Source organism: Phaseolus vulgaris, chromosome 6, assembly GCF_051622355.1.
Source record: "Phaseolus vulgaris cultivar YP4 chromosome 6, ASM5162235v1, whole genome shotgun sequence".
NCBI classification, from domain to species: domain Eukaryota; kingdom Viridiplantae; phylum Streptophyta; class Magnoliopsida; order Fabales; family Fabaceae; genus Phaseolus; species Phaseolus vulgaris.
Genome location: NC_143503.1, coordinates 31980893 through 31998861, shown reverse-complemented (window position 1 = coordinate 31998861; position 17969 = coordinate 31980893). Strand labels below are relative to the sequence as shown.

The 17969-nt window shown below is 33.1% G+C and overlaps 3 protein-coding genes across 3 annotated transcripts; all 3 read left to right on the top strand.

Annotated features, from left to right (window-relative positions):
* The first annotated feature begins 1672 nt into the window (after window positions 1-1672).
* LOC137833155 (arogenate dehydratase/prephenate dehydratase 1, chloroplastic) lies at window positions 1673-6252 on the top strand. The gene is made up of 11 exons (XM_068641517.1): window positions 1673-2223; window positions 2473-2537; window positions 2622-2714; window positions 2813-3013; window positions 3390-3473; window positions 3564-3659; window positions 4003-4077; window positions 4154-4243; window positions 5225-5292; window positions 5487-5568; window positions 5859-6252. Exons 1-11 carry the CDS (start codon window positions 1956-1958, stop codon window positions 5928-5930), a joined length of 1194 nt encoding a protein of 397 aa, XP_068497618.1. The 5' UTR covers window positions 1673-1955; the 3' UTR covers window positions 5931-6252.
* Window positions 6253-9349: 3097 nt separating this feature from the next.
* Window positions 9350-10012, top strand: LOC150027366 (uncharacterized). Its single transcript, XM_090303946.1, has one exon. It carries the CDS (start codon window positions 9350-9352, stop codon window positions 10010-10012), a length of 663 nt encoding a protein of 220 aa, XP_090160072.1.
* Window positions 10013-10152: 140 nt separating this feature from the next.
* On the top strand, window positions 10153-17547 carry LOC137832225 (arogenate dehydratase/prephenate dehydratase 1, chloroplastic). The gene is made up of 8 exons (XM_090303945.1): window positions 10153-10378; window positions 14122-14255; window positions 14349-14441; window positions 14550-14750; window positions 16037-16117; window positions 16210-16305; window positions 17279-17356; window positions 17431-17547. Exons 1-8 carry the CDS (start codon window positions 10153-10155, stop codon window positions 17545-17547), a joined length of 1026 nt encoding a protein of 341 aa, XP_090160071.1.
* Window positions 17548-17969: the final 422 nt, after the last annotated feature.

Genomic DNA, 17969 nt, shown 5'->3' with positions numbered 1-17969 from the left:
TTCTTTTTATATTTAATAACTTTTTAATATAATTGGTAGTTAAATATATATATCTATATATATAATATTAGAAACTAATTTAAAAATTATTTATCAATAATAGAAATTAATTTAGAAATCAATAATTTTTTTAATCATAGTATTTTTTATCTATAAAAATAGTTTATATTTAATAATTTTTATTGTGGTAGTATTACTAATGAAGAGCTCAATAACTTTTTTTTTTTTTATCTTGGTGTTATCTAACATGTTAAACTTTGCATTAACTTTATGCATGTACAAGAAGAAATTTTTGTGAGAGTCTTATCAAAATGCTTAATAACATTTTAAGATAAATGAGTGTCAAAGCACTTCTAGATAAGATTGAAATGAATGGAGACCCACAATTACATTAAAATTAAAACATAATAAATATTTAGAATTATGACTTTCTAACATTAAGTTTAATTTCATTTCTACAAATGTTACAGATATTTAAAAGTTATTAACTACTTACTTTAAAAAAAATTGAGAAAACATATCAGCAATACCTATCTTAATTTCATTAAATTAAAGAGCTTTTATAACACATATTTCATTATTTTTACTTATTTCTTAATATCTTTGTTTTCTTTACATAATAAATATTTGACTCTATAAAAAAAAAATCAATTGTTTAATTGCATAAACCTTATTCATAATTTTGTTTTATTTATTTGAAGAATTTTTGTTTTTCTAAAAGAAATTATTTTTGTTCAATATTTAAGTTTATTAACATCTTTAAGATATTTTCTCTCTCATCACACGATCTTGATGACACGTTTTTTTAAAATATAATTCATTCAAAAACAATGTATTACATAGAAAATACAATTCTTAATTTCATCAAGTCAATATATTTAATTTTTTTATTTTTCTATAATTATTTAATTTTTATCTAATTATTACTTGATATTCATTAATTATTATTAGTTTTTATACTTAATATTGCAAAAAAAATTAATATTTTGAATTATGATATACCGGTTACTCTATGAAAATAAAAATAAAATAAAAAAATTAAATCATACAGAACAAAGAAGAGGATATACTTTGGAACTAGCCTCGCCTTTAATCATCCTTATCTGTAAAAATATATTTAAAAATTAAATCTGGATAATTTTTAATGAGTTTACATTATTAAATACATTAAATCAAACTCTTTGATTAAATATACATTAAATATTCATAAATTGAGGAAGATAAATCGTTCAAAATTTGGATTCTACATGCAGTATAGCACTTAACATGCAAACCTTTCACCTTTTACTGTCTCTTTTATTGAAGTCACAAGCAGTCATTGATTTAATAAAAGTTACTTGCAAATTCTTAAGAAATATTTAAAGAATGTGTTGTTTTGGTCTATAATTTTCTTAGGTGTAATCACATGTGAACGGATAAGAATCATTAAAAAAATATGTTTCCTAAGATAGTCATAATATAAAATTAGTAGTATGTCATAATTTATTATTAAATAAAAATATAAAAAACGTTTTATGATATTATTATGTTTTAATTAAATAACAAAAATAGTATTTATATTATAAAGATGGAAGTAACTGACAATTGTATCGAGAAGAAATATCTATATTTAATGTTTCTGAAGATAGAATCAGTTTTTGGTTTTAAAAAGACAGCAAAATATATACAGAGAGAGGAAGAGGAACCGTGTCAGTTACACATAAGCTATTGCAAGATCAATGTTATTCTGGTTTCCTACCATTTTTTTCTATCAATTCTCAAAACTTCATTTAATTCGAGCTACACAGATCAGTTCATAACTGATATACCATTTACAAATCTATATATAAATTGGTAAAATACTAACCCCATCATCATATTGTGCCTAAAACAATTTCTTCACCAACCAAAAAACTTTCAATTTGATTTGGACTTCTTCTGCAACTTCCTCCAGACTCTAATCGTTTGAGATCTTGATGGCTCTCAATGATTGTTCCATCTGGGGCTGTGCCAAAGCTCCTCTATCGAGCTTTGCAACCTTTCAGCCTGCAAGTTCAAGACTGAGCATGAATTTAAAACATGATGATCTTGGGAAATGCAGCAAGTGGAGATGCTGCTGTTCGAGTGTTTGGGATCCAAGTGCTTTGACTCTAGTTGGAGATGAGAAGCGTGTTGTGAATGGGGTCCAGGTTCAGATAACCGAGTTAGACGATGGCTTTCACAAGGATGTTAATCCGCGTCTAAGTGAGAAACACTTACACAAGGATGTCACTTAATTTATTAACAGTATTTTGTTTAAATTTGATTGCTGATGAATCTCTTCAATTGATGATATTTAAAATCTTCATTCGGTAGAATTGAAATAGTTCTTGGATTGATTAAAAGATCTTTTCAATTGGTCAAAACTTGAATAAAATTAATTTTGTGGAATCATTATTATCTCGTTTCCTTTTTCTTGCGTTTGGCATGACTAAGCAACTTCTTTGATTGCAGAGTCATTAACAGCCAATGATTTATCTTCTTCAAGGGATGGGACAAAGTTGTGCGTTGCTTATAAGGTATGATGCTTGATAGTTGTTTGAAATAAAAGATTGATAGCTTCATTAATGGCACTTCTAAGTAGTGAATTAGTTGATGTGCAGGGCCTTGCAGGAGCATATACTGAGGATGCAGCTTTGAAAGCATATCCAAAATGTGAGACAGTGCCATGTGATGACTTTGAGACTTCACTCAAGGTTCAATTCCTTGATTATTTACATCTCTGTCTCTCTCTGCATATGATGCATTACCTAATGGATTCTGTGATGATATGTTTATATATTTTGTTCCGCAGGCTGTTGAATCGGGATTAGTGGATAAAGCTGTTCTACCCATCGAAAGTTCTGTGGCTGGAAGCATCCACCATAACTATGATCTTCTTCTTCACCACAAGCTACACATTGTTGGGGAGGTGCAGTTGCCAATTAACCACTGCCTCTTGGGATTGACTGGTGCCACAAAAGAGAACCTAAAATTTGTACTCAGTCATCCTCAGGTTGGCTATGTCATTCTTTTCTATCTTTTTTCACAACCAACATGCTTTATAACCTCCCGTTGCTACAACTTATTGGATTATATTATGCCCACTGTTGTATTATATAAACACCTACACACTTAGAAGTAATTCTTCCTTCAAAAGCTAATTGTCAAAGGCAGAATAGTTCAATTAAATCACTTAAATACTCTACTACATAAAAGTAATGTTTTAGCAGCTATATCATTCTAATATGAATACATAAATGAGGTTATATACTTACAGAGTTTTTCAGGGTTTGAATCTGCAAACATCACCACTGGTTTGCACCAACATAGTTTATGACAAATAACTATGTAAAACATTTAAATTTTTAAAACGATCTCCTTACATGCAGGCTCTTGTTCAATGTGCGATGATGCTTACTGATTTAGCTGTTACCAACATTGGTGTAGATGATGATACTGCTGCAGCTGCTAAGGTATTTTACAAATTTTCTCTACTCCACTGAAAACAAGCATTGATTAGGTTGTAGAGTTGTATGTCTTAATGATTTGGACGTTGTGACCAGCTTCTGGCCCTGGACGGAAGAAGGGACATTGGAGCTATTGCAAGTTCAAGGGCAGCAAAACTATATGGCCTCGACATCCTAGCTGAAGGAATCCAGGTAAGACTTCAGTTTCATGTTTTGAAAGACTCATCTGCTACAACATGCACTCTTACTGTAGGGTTTTCTTGTGCCAACATGTCTTCGTATAAACAATGAGTTCAAGCATCTCTGCATTGATTTAGATTGCAAAGCTGCGTGTACATGTTTCTGATTTTCATATAAAAACCAAGTACAATAATGAAGGATGCCCAAGAGCCTTAAGAAGATTCAACTTACTGCTCAGTGCTCCTTTTCATCAGAAGACATGATTGTGTAACAAAAGCAAAATAGAAAACATGTCTGTTATTGTTGTTAACTCTAGATTAAAGTTAAGCTGATTCATTTTCTTATCTTTCTATAGGATGATGACAATATTACTCGTTGTTTGATACTTGCAAGGGATCCTAATCTTCCAGAAGCTAACGGTTCATATAAGGTACAGAAAACTATATCTATTTTTATATATAATTTTGACAAATTTACTGATGAATATTACAATACTTCTACCACAGACTAGCATTGTTTTCAGTCTGCAAGAAGGTTCCGCTGTACTATCGAAAGTCCTGGAAGTCTTTGGCATGAGGAACATTAATTTGTCAAAGGTTTGCTAAAATAATACCAGTTGAAAATTGAAATTAATAGGAGTGTTTTTATTATTTTAGAAGATATTAATTTTTTTTCTAAATTTTTATGATATTAACTAAAAAATTTAAGTAATATAAATAAATTAAGTATTAGAATAATTTTAGGAAGACAACGTAATTATGCTTTTTCAATAATTGACAAAAAAGTCTTTTGATATTCATAAAAAAATATTATTGATTATTTTTTTAAGACATCTTGATAAATTTTATAATATTGATTTAGAATTTATGAATATATAACATACTTATATTTTTTTTCCTATCTATTGTTAAACTTTTCATTTTCATCATCATACTTTTTTTTCCCTATCTTTTGTTAGACTTTTCATTTTCTGATCACAAAATGTTTTCTCCCTTCATATCATAAAAATATTATTTTGTAATCCAACACAAATTCTTTGTAATTGGAACAAGACACAATCTTTATCTTACTATATATATTACCCGTTAGGTTTTGTAAGGATTGGTATTATCAATTAACAAAAATGGAGGTGACTCCTAATTAGGATCTCAGTATATTTACATGATGATGTTTTTTAACACTATTTATTGAAAAAAATAACTTAATTTTAAATTTAACCAATTTAGCAATTAAAATATTAAAAAATTATTTTGGTTTTACTTTCTTTTATCCAAATTATCTTATAATTTATTTTTTACTTTTACATTCAGTATTATAATTCTAAAATATTTTAAATTTTTATTATATGAATTCATTAAAATCTAAATTATTAAATTTTGTTGTTTTAAACTGTAAATTATTGAATAGTCTTTTAAATTTTTATTACATGAATTCATTAAAATCTAAATTATGAAAGTTTGATTTTAATTTTTTTAAATTATAAATTATTATATATAGTCTTGTAGTGTTTAAAATTTAAATCTAATATACCTTAAAACTCGTGGTTCTTTGCTCTCATTTCTTTGGTGCGATTTCAGATAGAAAACCGCCCAGTGAAGCATCACCCAGTAAGGTTTCATGATGATTCAAAGTATGAGAGTGTCAAGTGAGTAGTCATTTTTTTTTCATTTTGGATTTGCAATATTACCAGATATACTTTGAAAAGCATATATATTTCGAACTTTGTGGTTCGAAATAGGAAGGAAAAAGCTTTGGGGTAAACCGTCATTGTTCTGTTATTCTGTTTGGAAGAAGAGTGGTGTGAATCTGTGACTTAGACATTGAATTTTCCTGTGGCAGGTACTTTGACAACCTTTTCTACATTGATTTTGAAGCTTCTATGAGAAATCCAAATGCACAGTATGCTTTAGAAAGTTTGCAGGTTAGGCCATCATATCATAAAAATATCATTATTTTTCATGTTAGAAACCTATTCCTGTTATGAGTACTCATTCCAGCTCCTACATATGCTTCAGTGTTTTCTCTTACTTGTGCTCAGACTAGTTTCCATCCTACCATTTTGTATATTAACCGAGATTTCCTTATCTGAATGATGCATAAAATCCAATATACTGCTCCATAGATAAATGCTGTTTCTAGCTGCTATGGGACTTTTCAATGTAGTGGTCAAATATTAACTCAAATTGTTGGTTCTTTCCCACCTCATTTCAGGAATATACAACATTTATTCGTGTTCTGGGCTGTTATCCGGTGGATAAAACGGACATATCATGTTCATCTTGAATCACCAATAGGAGGAGACAACCCTTTCAAAGCCTTTTCCCCCATCACCACGTAACTTCTTTCATCTACTAAGAAGGTGCTTCAGAATGTCATCATAATATCTTAGCAGATGGGAAGAACATGAAACCAACATTGTCAAGTACATATAGATGTGACAAACATCAACAATAGAAACCTTTTACAGCTAAGTTCTCGGTACATAGATGTTTCTCTGGATAGAAGCAAGACTGTGTCATGACTTTTGATTTTAGAAATATGATATTAATTTTATACCCGTCTATGTTATGTATCATAAAGTAATTGCAATCAGATTTTTCTTTTAGTCATTACAAGATTTCCACTAAGTCAGCATTAAATGCCTACAGTACATTAGTCAAATTTAACTTAAAAGATTTTTCAAAGTTCAATTTTTTTTTAAAAACATTTCAAACAGATTCCTCAAATTTACTCAGTTTTTTTTTTCTATACTAAAACTTCTGTTTTAATGTCTCACCTCGACTAGTTCAAGATGAAATATAGAAAGACCAGGCTATCAGTTGTTTATTTTAGAAGTTATTTCGATCATTTTACTTTCATTCTTTATTTTTTATATAAAATCAAGATTCTTGAGTTTTTAACATATTTTCTTTTAAGAAAAAAATTAAACACAAGAACGCGAAATTATCCTTTTGATGGAAGGTAAAACTCATAAATTTGGCACTATTGACAAGTGAATTTGGAAGGAAGTTGAAGATGGTCACTTCTCTGTCAAATCGGTATATATTGTACTTGCAAATCACAGTGTAGGTGTGTGTTTTGTAATGAGAATGATGAGACTGTTGAACACCTATTCTTATACTACAAATCGACAAGTATAGTGTGGTTAATGTGTGAATTTATATACAATATACACCATAATCAACTTAGAGCTAGTTACCAACAATTTCATCTTATGGACTTAAACGAGAAGCAGAATGTAGCTTGAAAAGGGTTAAGAATTGCAATAAAATGAGAGATTTACATACATATAGTAACTGTATAATCACTATAAGAAAATCATCAAATAGAAACCAATTTTTAGAAAGCAAAATAATTAATTATAATAGTAACTAAATTAGATATAATTCTAGAAACTAAAACAAAAATTGATTTTTAAATTAGTTTCTATTATTGTTAAATAGTTTATAAATTGGTATCTAATTAGCAACCAAAGTTTTAACTACCAATCATTTAGTTTTTAAATTTAGTCTCTAAAACTTTGGTTGCTAATTAGATACTAATTTAGAAACTATTTAACAATAATAGAAACTAATTTAAAAACCAATTTTTGTTTTAATTTTCAAAATGGTCTCTAATTTAGTTACTATTGTAACTAATTATTTTGGTTTCTAAAAATTGGTTTCTATTTCATAATTTTCTTGTAGTGAATATTCAAGTAGGGAAAGATTGATAAGAAAGAAGTATGGATTTTGGCTCAACTAAAAGTCTAGTTGTTGTGGATTAAACATAACCATAGAGTTGTAAAGTTCTCTTTTTTTTGAATTGGGTTCGGTGTTGTATTATGTGTTTAAAAATCCCATAAGATTTCGAAGGAATACATATTTGGTTTAATTTTTATCTAATAATTCCTTGTAGTAATTGTTACACTTGATTAAAAGTGAATAATATGATCCAATCATAGATAAAAAAAAAGTTATATATTTATTTAAAATAACATTAAAATCATAAATTTTTATTTATGATAACTGTTAAATTTTATATTTAAAATTAAATACATCAAAACTAATTTTTGGACTAAATAATTTAAATAAATCATAATTGACCCAAAAAAGTAATTAGAATTCTATAAACAAACCACTTTCAAATTCGTTGACAAGAGTGGTCTCTCATTTGTGCAATTTCTTTGAGAAATTCTTAACTAGGATTATGGTCCATAACTTATGCAACTAGACCCTCTACAGAGCGTTACTAAATTGAGGTATATTTTAAATTTTAAAAACCCACAAATTTATATCTTCATTTTTAAATATTATGGATGAAGAATGCAATTTTTATGACTTTCTAAAAATTTAAACAGTTCAGACTGGAATATTAATCTTGAAGCATATACAAATTCACTTTGACCAAACTTTCTCTTTTACAATTTTAACAGTTACTACCATTAATGACATGTATATTTTTAACATATAATTTAATATTTCATTTAATGAAATTTAATAAAAAAATATTAAAATATAGAAAGTATTTAAAAGATATATAAATTTATGTATTATTATTGTATATATTAATTTATGTATTATTAATTTATGCAAGAAACTTATATAAATCAATTAAAAATCTACAAGTAACTTTCAAAATAATCTTTATAATGAGTAGAAGAGTTAGTTACTGATTATGTCTCAACCAGAATATAATTTCTTGCAGACAATGTCTGTGAAGAACAAAATATATATATAGTGTGAGGGAGGAAGGGCTTCACGGTGTACAATCTTGCAAAAGAACAATTTTCTGGTTACTAGCTTTGTCTTTCTAGCAACAGGGTCTGTTCTCATTGTCAAATTCCAAAACTTGTTTTCATTTCAAGGTACAGTTCATAACTGATATCGTATGAAACTATATATATTACTTTGCTCTAACCCCATCATCATATTATGCCTGCAAGAAGTTCCTCACCAACCACAATAACTTAAATTTGATCAGTGTTGACTTCTTCTGTGTTTTCTTGAAGATCTTGATGGCTCTCAACGATTGTTGCATCTGGGGTTGTGCCAAAGCTCCTCATTTGGGCTTGGCAATAACCTTTTATCCTGCTACTTCTAGAATGGGTGTGAATTTAAAACAAGGACCTCAGAAATGCTGCAAGAGGGAGTGTTGCTGTTTGCGTGTTTCGGCTCCCAAAGCTTTGACTCCAATGGAAGATGAGAAGGCTATTGTTGAGTCTTCTGGGGATGCTGACAGGATCAGGGTTCAGCCAAGTGTGTTGAAGGGGTTTCACAAGGATGCTAACCTGATTCCTAGTGAGTTTTTCTTAAACATGTCTCAATTTTAATTTAGAATTTGTGGTATATATGGAGAATGATTTTAGTTCTTTTGTTGCTATGTGACCATCACTATTACTGGACAAAATCATTATTAGACTTAATTAGACTTAATTACAGGAATATAATCACTATTAATGAGTCTATAATTAGACTTAATTATAGGAATATAATCACTATTAATGGGTCTATAATTAGTCTTAATTACAGATGTTATGTTAGAAAAAAAATCTGTACGGTTCTGTACGATTCTAATGCTATGGTTATATATATGTATCATTGCTATAAATGAAAAACAGATTGAATAACAGATTGAATAAAACAGAAAATATTCTTTCATGGTATCAGAGCACAAAACTCTGATACCCGACAAACACAAAGCAAAGGCAACGGTGCACAACCATGACAGATGCACCAGAAAAGAATAATGTCAACAAAGCAGAGCACGAAGGAGGAGGTGCTAAGAAGACCTACTCACCATATGATTTCAACGCGAGTGACAATCCCGGAAACATAATCACGCAAGTCCAATTGCGCGGAGAAAATTACGACGAATGGGCAAGAGCAGTAAAGATCTCTCTTCGTGCCCGGAGAAAATGGGGCTTCATTGATGGAACACATATCCAACCAGAGGATGAGGCACCCGACCTTGAAGATTGGTGGACCGTGCAGTCCATGATTGTCTCTTGGATTCTAAACACCATTGAACCAAGCTTACGATCCACAGTAGCATATGTTGAGACTGCACATAACTTGTGGGAAGACATTAAAGAAAGATTCTCGGTCGTGAATGGACCTAGAATTCAACAACTAAGGTCGGACTTGTCAAGATGCAAGCAGGAGGGAATGGTGGTGACAACTTACTTTGGAAAATTGAAGGTCCTTTGGGATGAGCTTGCTAATAGTGACAAAATTCCATCTTGTACGTGTGGTGGATGCAAGTGTGGGATTGGTGCTCAGTTGGAAAAACGAAGGGAGGAGGAGAAGGTTCATCAACTCCTTATGGGGTTGGATGACGCAAGCTACGGGACAGTAAGATCGCCTCAGACTCATTGCCGTCTCTGAATCGCGTATATGCTATGTTGGTACAAGAAGAAAGAGTGAGAATGATGGCCAAATCAACGGGAGAAAGGGGGTTGGTCGTGGGTCTCGCGATGTAGGCCAACTACAAAGAAAAAGGGCGTGGAGATATGGTAGAAAAATTAATGACGTGCAGTCATTGCGGTAAAAATGGTCACGACATGAAGGGATGCTTCCAATTGATCGGATATCCCGAATGGTGGGGTGACAGACCAAAAAGTGAAGGCAAATGGAACGGCAGGGGACGCCAAGGGATGCGAAACAAAGGTAACCCGACACGTGCAAATGTGGCACACGCTGGTGGAAGCAACAGTCAAGCCAACAATGACGACAAGAAACTTGAGATGGCAGGTCTGACCAATGAACAATAGAAGGTACTGGTTGATATGATCAGCAAACAAAAATCAAATGAATCAGAGAAAATGACTGGTAAGAGCATTTGGGATTTGTGGATTATTGACAGTGGGGCATCAAACCATATGACCGGGTCACTGGAAAATTTGAGTGAAAAGGAAACTATACAAGGGTGCCCCGTAGGGTTACCCGATGGTGAACGTGTTCTAGCTTGCGAACAGGGAACAGTGACTCTTGAAGAAGGACTTGAATTGAAAAATGTCCTTTATGTTCCTAAATTAAAATGCAATTTACTTTCAGTACCTCAATTGACGGATGAAGAAAATTGTGTTGTAACATTCACTGATAAATTGTGTATTATACAGGACCGCACTTCGAGGACGCTGATTGGAGCAGGTGAACGGAAAGATGGGCTTTATTGGTATCGTGGGGTACGGAAGACTCAAGCATGTCATGTCAAGATGGAAAATCAACTAGCACTTTGGCACCAAAGATTAGGACATCCGTCATTTAAGATTGTGCAAATGCTTCCTGATATAAGTGGGAAATGTACTCGTGATGAGTTGAATAAAGTTTGTGAAGTTTGTGAAAAATTGAAACAAACGAGAGATAAGTTTTTCTTAAGTGCGCATCAAGCTTTGAATATTTTTGATTTAATTCATTGTGACTTATGGGGTCCTTATAAAACTCCTTCATCCTGTGGTGCTTCATATTTTTTGACAATTGTGGATGATTGTTCACGGGCAGTTTGGATCTATTTGTTAAAAGAAAAAACAGAGGTATCAGTGACTTTGAAAAAAAATTTCACACTCGTTGAGAGGCAATACAACAAATGTGTTAAAATGGTTCGCTCTGACAATGGAACCGAATTCATATGTCTAAAACAATATTTCATTCAACAAGGTATCCTTCACCAAACTTCCTGTGTCGGGACCCCGCAACAAAATGGACGCGTCGAACGCAAGCATCGGCATATTCTGAATGTTGCTCGGTCATTACGGTTTCAAGGCAATCTTCCCATTAAATTTTGGGGGAATGCGTTTTGACTGCAGGCTACTTAATCAATCTCACACAATTCTCCATTCTAAAAGGAAAAACCCCTTATGAAGTGATCCATGGATGTGTACCCAGTTACGCGCACTTACGAGTATTTGGTTCATTATGTTATGCTCATAATCAAAATAGACAGCGGGATAAATTTGATAGTCGTAGCCGAAAATGTGTGTTTGTCGGGTATCCATATGGCCAAAAAGGATGGAAATTATTTGATTTGGAAACAGAAACTTTCTTTGTCTCTCGTGATGTACATTTTTTCGAAAATAAATTTCCATATTTTGAAGCCAAAAAGATGGACACTGCACCACCATTACAAAACCCAATTATTACCAACTCTTTAGAAACTGGAACGGACCCACATTTTCTTCATGAAGTTGCCTCCTCAAACCTAGATGAATGCATCGTCAACCAACCCATTGCATCTCCCATCCCAGCCAAGGAGGATGCTACCCTCACAGATGACTTCGACCACACTATCAACGACTCCGATCCGTGTATAGAAGCCTCGACGCTACCCGCGGATCCATCGCCGCGTCCGACGGAGACGGCGCCGTTGGTTTCTTCACCACCGCTGACGGTCGCGGTTCCCCTTGGGCGAGGGCATCGCGCGAAGCTGCCTTCCGTACGGTTACGCGATTTTGTCGCAGCCACCACGATACCGTCAAGCCCCTCTGTTCCGTCACCTCCTTCAACAGAATCCTCAGGTGTTTCGTATCCTATACATGATTTTGTGAATTGTGATTCCTTTTCTAAACATCATCAAAGTTTTCTTGCCTCTTTACACACCGAGCAGGAACCCCTGTTCTTTTCTCAAGCGGTCCGAGAACCCCGGTGGCGTGATGCTATGGCACAGGAGATTCATGCTCTCGAACTCAATGACACCTGGAAACTCACCGCTCTCCCTCCTGGAAAGAAGGCACTTGGGTGTAAATGGATCTACAAAATCAAATACAACTCGGATGGAACAATTGAAAGATTCAAGGCTCGATTGGTAATTCTTGGCAATCATCAAGTGGAGGGTTTGGATTACAACGAGACGTTTTCTCCTGTCGTAAAGACAGTAACCATTCGCACAACTCTAGCAGTAGCAGCCGCAAAAGATTGGGAGCTTCATCAGATGGACGTTCACAATGCGTTTCTCCATGGTGATCTTGATGATGAGGTTTATATGAAACTCCCTCCTGGCTTCCAAGAATCTCAACCAGGGGCAGTGTGCAAGCTTCAAAAGTCTCTATATGGCCTCCGACAGGCCCCCAGGTGTTGGTTTGCTAAACTATCTTCTTCTCTCACTCGTTACGGCTTCCAACAATCCCCGAAGGATCATTCCCTGTTTACTCTCAATAATAATGACATACAGTTGGTTGTGCTAGTCTACGTTGATGATCTTGTGATTGCAGGGAATAATGGTACTGCCATCCAATGTTTTAAAGGCTACTTAAATCAATGCTTTCATATGAAAGATTTAGGCCGCCTCAAGTACTTCCTGGGGGTTGAAGTTGCTCGCTCCCCCAACGGAATCTTCCTTTGTCAGAGGAAATATACCTTAGATATCATTACTGAAGTCGGATTGTTGGGTGCGAAGCCCGCCACTACACCATGTGAAGAAAATCACAAATTGAGCTCCGCTACTGGTTCTTTTCTTTCTGACCCGGCTACTTATCGTAGACTTGTTGGGAGGTTAATTTATCTGTGTTTCACTCGACCTGACCTTGCCTACAGTGTCCAAGCTTTATCTCAATTTATGCAAAATCCACGCTCTGAGCATTGGCAAGCTGCTCTTCGTGTTGTTCGATATTTAAAGGGGCATCCTGGACAAGGAATACTCCTACCTCGAGAGAACAACTTACAACTCTTTGGGTGGTGTGATTCTGATTGGGCAAGTTGTCCACTGACACGGAAATCTCTCACCGGATGGTTTATTCAACTCGGCACTTCCCCAATCTCTTGGAAAACCCAGAAACAACAAACGGTTTCTGCCTCCTCTGCTGAGGCTGAATATCGATCAATGGCTAAGACCACCCGAGAATTAAGTGGATTAAAGACATTCTCGCTTCTCTACATGTTCCTCATCCTGACCCAATTCGTCTTTATTGTGATAGTCAAGCAGCACTTCACATTGCTAAAAACCCGGTCTTCCACGAACGCACCAAACACATTGAAGTTGACTGCCACCTTGTTCGAGATGAAATCATTCACCCGGTCTTCTTGCATGTCTTATTTATATATATATATATATATATATCATAAGCATGCTTTGCTAATTAAATATTCTGTCTGGAATAGCCATTTTGGGCATGTGGTTTTCAATTCATCATTAACAGAAAAATATTTAATGACAACTTAGTGAAGTTTTAATCCATTCTTGATAATAAATTAGGTAATCACATACTTGTAAATAGAAAATATATGTTACTTATAAATTTTGAACTGACATATTGTGTATTTTCTTATGAAAGATTATTCCTACGGCTAAAGGTGTCAATCAAAATAAGTGGAATAGTATAATCTAGCTTGACTTAATGGGTTAATTTAATTCATATTTAAAACGCTATGAGTTCTGGTTGAATCTTACTTTAAAAAAGTTAATCCAAAAATTAAAAAAAATAAAATATTTTCCATTTCTCAAACCAACTGTTTCCATGAAATCTTTCACTGTTAAATTCTACATACTTATTTTTTGGTAGAGACAAGCAATTCAATCACATTTCCTTTTTCTTCTTCCTTTTGTGACGACAATGCAACCTTTTTAATTGCAGAGCAATTAGGTGTTAATGGTTTTTCTTCAAGTGATAGGTCAAAGGTGCGCGTTGCTTATAAGGTATGATGATTGATAGTTATTTTCAGATAAAAAAGGTTTGATGGCATTATTAATAGCACTTCTAACCAGTGAATTAATTTACCTGATACACAGGGTCTTCCAGGAGCATATACTGAGGATGCTGCTTTGAAAGCATATCCAAAATGTGAGACAGTTCCATGTCTTGACTTTGATACTGCATTCAAGGTTCCATTGTTTCTATCTTTCTCTTGCTCTCTCTCTTTGTGAATGTGATTATATGCCTTAAGTAATAGATTCTGTGAATGTGATGATTGCTTATATTAATTTTTGCAGTGTGTTGAATCATGGTTAGTGGATAAAGCTGTTCTACCAATCGAAAGTTCTATTGTTGGAAGCATCCACCGTAATTATGACTTACTTATACGCCACAAGCTGCACATTGTTGGGGAGATTCATTTGCAAATTAAACACTGCCTCTTGGCACAGAATGGTGTCACAAAACAAGACCTCAGATGTGTAATCAGTCATCCTCAGGTTCGCCATTAGATATCATTCTTTTCCATATCTTTTTACACATAAACATGCTTTCAAATCACAATATCTGAGCATGAATTTAAACCTAATTTATTTTTGTGAGATGAGAATTATTTTTACTTATAATATGAATTAACATTATTTTTAATTAATATAAAATCGTTAACACCTTATTTTTATATCGAGACATGTATATTTTATAAATAAGATTAAATATTTGTAAGTAAATAAGATTGAATATTTGTGAGTAACCTAATAATAATATAATAATATATTATATTATATTACGGTACTACAGAATAATCACGGTACAAAATTTATAACCCTTTCTATAAAACTTTAACACTATTTTATATGACAAGCACACAAATATTTGCAAGTAAATACATCTACATCTCAAGGCACCTGGCAGTTGATATCTCAGTAGCTTTCAATGTGCAAAGGTCCCAAGTCTTCCTGGATATTGCCAAATATTTTTTATTATAATTTTTTAGTTTTTAACTTAAAGCACTACTATATATTATTATTATTATTAAAATGGGATGTGAAGTAGATTTTTTTTTTCTTTTAAAGAGTGTCAAACTATAACTTCTTTATAAATAATAATAGGTCTTATTTTTTTATTAGAAAGTAATATTCTAACCATTCTTATTAAATATAAGACTACTTAAATTTATTATAATAGATAATAATATAAATATTTAAATAAAAAAAATTAAAATATTAATATTAATATATCTATGTTACATAGAAGTGGTGAATTATCACTCCCCTTTATGATTATTTGAACCTCTAACTACAACAAGCCGAAACTACCAATTCACTTTCACTATCTTTATCATAATACATCACAATGATATCTTTCACTGTTCCAGGGACTGAGTAAACTTTGAAGTCGTTTTGAGATTACTTTGTTTTATTGGTTTGGTTTGATTTTGTGTAACTATGACATCGGAAGTTATGATAACTATTTTTTGGTAAATATGAGAGGTTGTGTAAGCAGGTATTGATGTATATATGGATGATATACACAGGTTAAAATGTCTTCTATTTATTTCATTCTTTTCTTGTTGATAAAAAAATTCCTCAATGAATTAGCTAAGTGTATAACTGTAGAATATTTTCTAACCAAAATGATAGAGTACCATGCCATCACTTAATTGGATTTGTGATTGCACAAATGCTTGAAACAGTCATCTGCCTCATTATCATTAACATGTGTTCTTTTATATGATTATTGATGGCCTACCAAGGTATAACTTTTAAAATGTTCTCCTTACATGCAGGTTCTTGTCCAATGTGAGACTATGCTTACTAATTTAGGTGTTACCAACATTGGTGTAGATGATACTGCTGCAGCTGCTAGGGTATTTTACAAATTTTCTCTACTCCACTGAAGACCATCATTGATTAGGTTTAGAGTTGCATGTCATAATAATGATTTGGACATTGTGAACAGGTTGTGGCCTTAGAAGAAAGAAGGGACATTGGAGCTATTGCAAGTTCAAGGGCAGCAAAACTATATGGCCTCGACATTCTAGCTGAAGGAATCCAGGTAAGACTTCAGTTACATGTTTTGGAAGACTCAACTGCTACAACATTTACTCTTACTCTATGTTTTTCTGTTGTCTGCAACATGTCTTCATATAAACAATGAGTTCATTGGAGCTGGTTGCTACATCAACTGTACCCAAATGAGATATACTAAGTGTTACTATGGGGTATAATTAAGACTTGAGTGTGGTACATTACAAGTGCTGTTCCTCTGCTGTTATGTAGCAAACTCAGCATTGAAATAAGAAAATTGAAATTTCCTTCTCTTGATTATCAGCATATTAAGTTTGCAGATGCTTTGCCTTAGGTTCCGAAATGTGCATAGTAGGTTGACCTCTCTGCTAATCCTCAAATTGTACCATAAGTGTTTCTTCACATTCTATTTCTGACCCTGCACTATCCTGGCTCTACCCTTCTCTGTAGTTAGTAATTTCTTCCTTTGCTTTTCCCCTTGCCTTGCAAGAGGTGTCTGTTACCTTGGTTCAATAGGATCTGACCAAGTACCGGTTTTCAAATAAAATCCTACAACATAATTGCCACCAGAGAAAACTTGGTCTAGCTGATAACTCTCTTCACTGGATATAAAAATTCGAAGAATTGAATTCCTTATATGCAGCCACTTAGGATTCAGTACTCTGTCCTTGTTTGTTGTAATTCCCGAGAGCAATAGTATTCCAACCAGGAAGCCAGACCAGCTGTTGTAGTTGTTTGCATTTCACAATTGTAAATTTTGATTGTCTATTGCCCTTGTCTTGACATTGTATGCTTTCCTGCATAAACCAAAAGACATGCATCTTTCATCCTTGGACATCCTTTTAGATGTCTAAAGAATGGCTGATAATTCTTACTGCTCATTCTTTTTATTCCATCTTTATACTTGATTACAAGACATGATTGTATAACAAAAAACAAATGCCTGTCATTGTGGATGATCTCAAGATTGAAGTTATGCTGATTCTTTTTCTTTTAACTAGGATGATGATGTTAATGTTACTCGCTTTCTGATACTTGCAAGGGATCCTATATTTCCAGGAACTGACAGGCCCTATAAGGTAGAAAATAAAAACAATATTTTATATATAACTTTTATGAATTTACTGATGAAATTTATGACTACTTCCCCCAGACTAGCATTGTTTTCAGTCTAGACGAAGATCCTACTGTACTATTCAGGGCCCTGGGAGCGTTTGCCTTGAGGAACATTAATTTGTCAAAGGTATGCTACAATAATACTAGAAATTAAAACTCTTGCTTCATTCATCTCATTTCTTCGGTGTGATTTCAGATAGAGAGCCGCCCGCTGAAGCATTGTCCATTAAGTGCTCTTGATGATTCAAAAGAAGGAAGTGCTACGTGAGTAATAGATTTTGTTTCCCATTTGAGAATTTCAACTGTATCAGAACATTAATAGATTTACTATACAATTAATTGGCCATAACTAGTCAAAGAAAAATTGGAGGCTTAACTTTAATCATTCAAGTTAATACATGTTAACAAGCATATTATATCTTTACCCTGGAAAACATATATCCAATTCTGGGGATCAAAATAGGAAGGAAAAAACTTGGGGAATGGGGTTTGGTTTTACTCTATGGTATGGTTTAATGATTCTGTTGTTCTGAGTGTGTTGTAAATCTGAGACTAAGACATGAAGTTTTCTGGTGG

Excerpts from the sequence above, each read along its gene's own strand:
- LOC137833155 (XM_068641517.1), top strand. The coding sequence starts at position 1,956 with ATGGCTCTCAATGATTGTTCCATCTGGGGCTGTGCCAAAGCTCCTCTA. Across the intron at positions 5,293-5,486 it reads TCAAAGTATGAGAGTGTCAA|GTACTTTGACAACCTTTTCT; the intron begins GTGAGTAGTCAT and ends TTCCTGTGGCAG. Across the intron at positions 5,569-5,858 it reads ATGCTTTAGAAAGTTTGCAG|GAATATACAACATTTATTCG; the intron begins GTTAGGCCATCA and ends ACCTCATTTCAG.
- LOC150027366 (XM_090303946.1), top strand. The coding sequence starts at position 9,350 with ATGACAGATGCACCAGAAAAGAATAATGTCAACAAAGCAGAGCACGAA.
- LOC137832225 (XM_090303945.1), top strand. The coding sequence starts at position 10,153 with ATGACGTGCAGTCATTGCGGTAAAAATGGTCACGACATGAAGGGATGC. Across the intron at positions 16,306-17,278 it reads TTCTAGCTGAAGGAATCCAG|GATGATGATGTTAATGTTAC; the intron begins GTAAGACTTCAG and ends TCTTTTAACTAG. Across the intron at positions 17,357-17,430 it reads GAACTGACAGGCCCTATAAG|ACTAGCATTGTTTTCAGTCT; the intron begins GTAGAAAATAAA and ends TACTTCCCCCAG.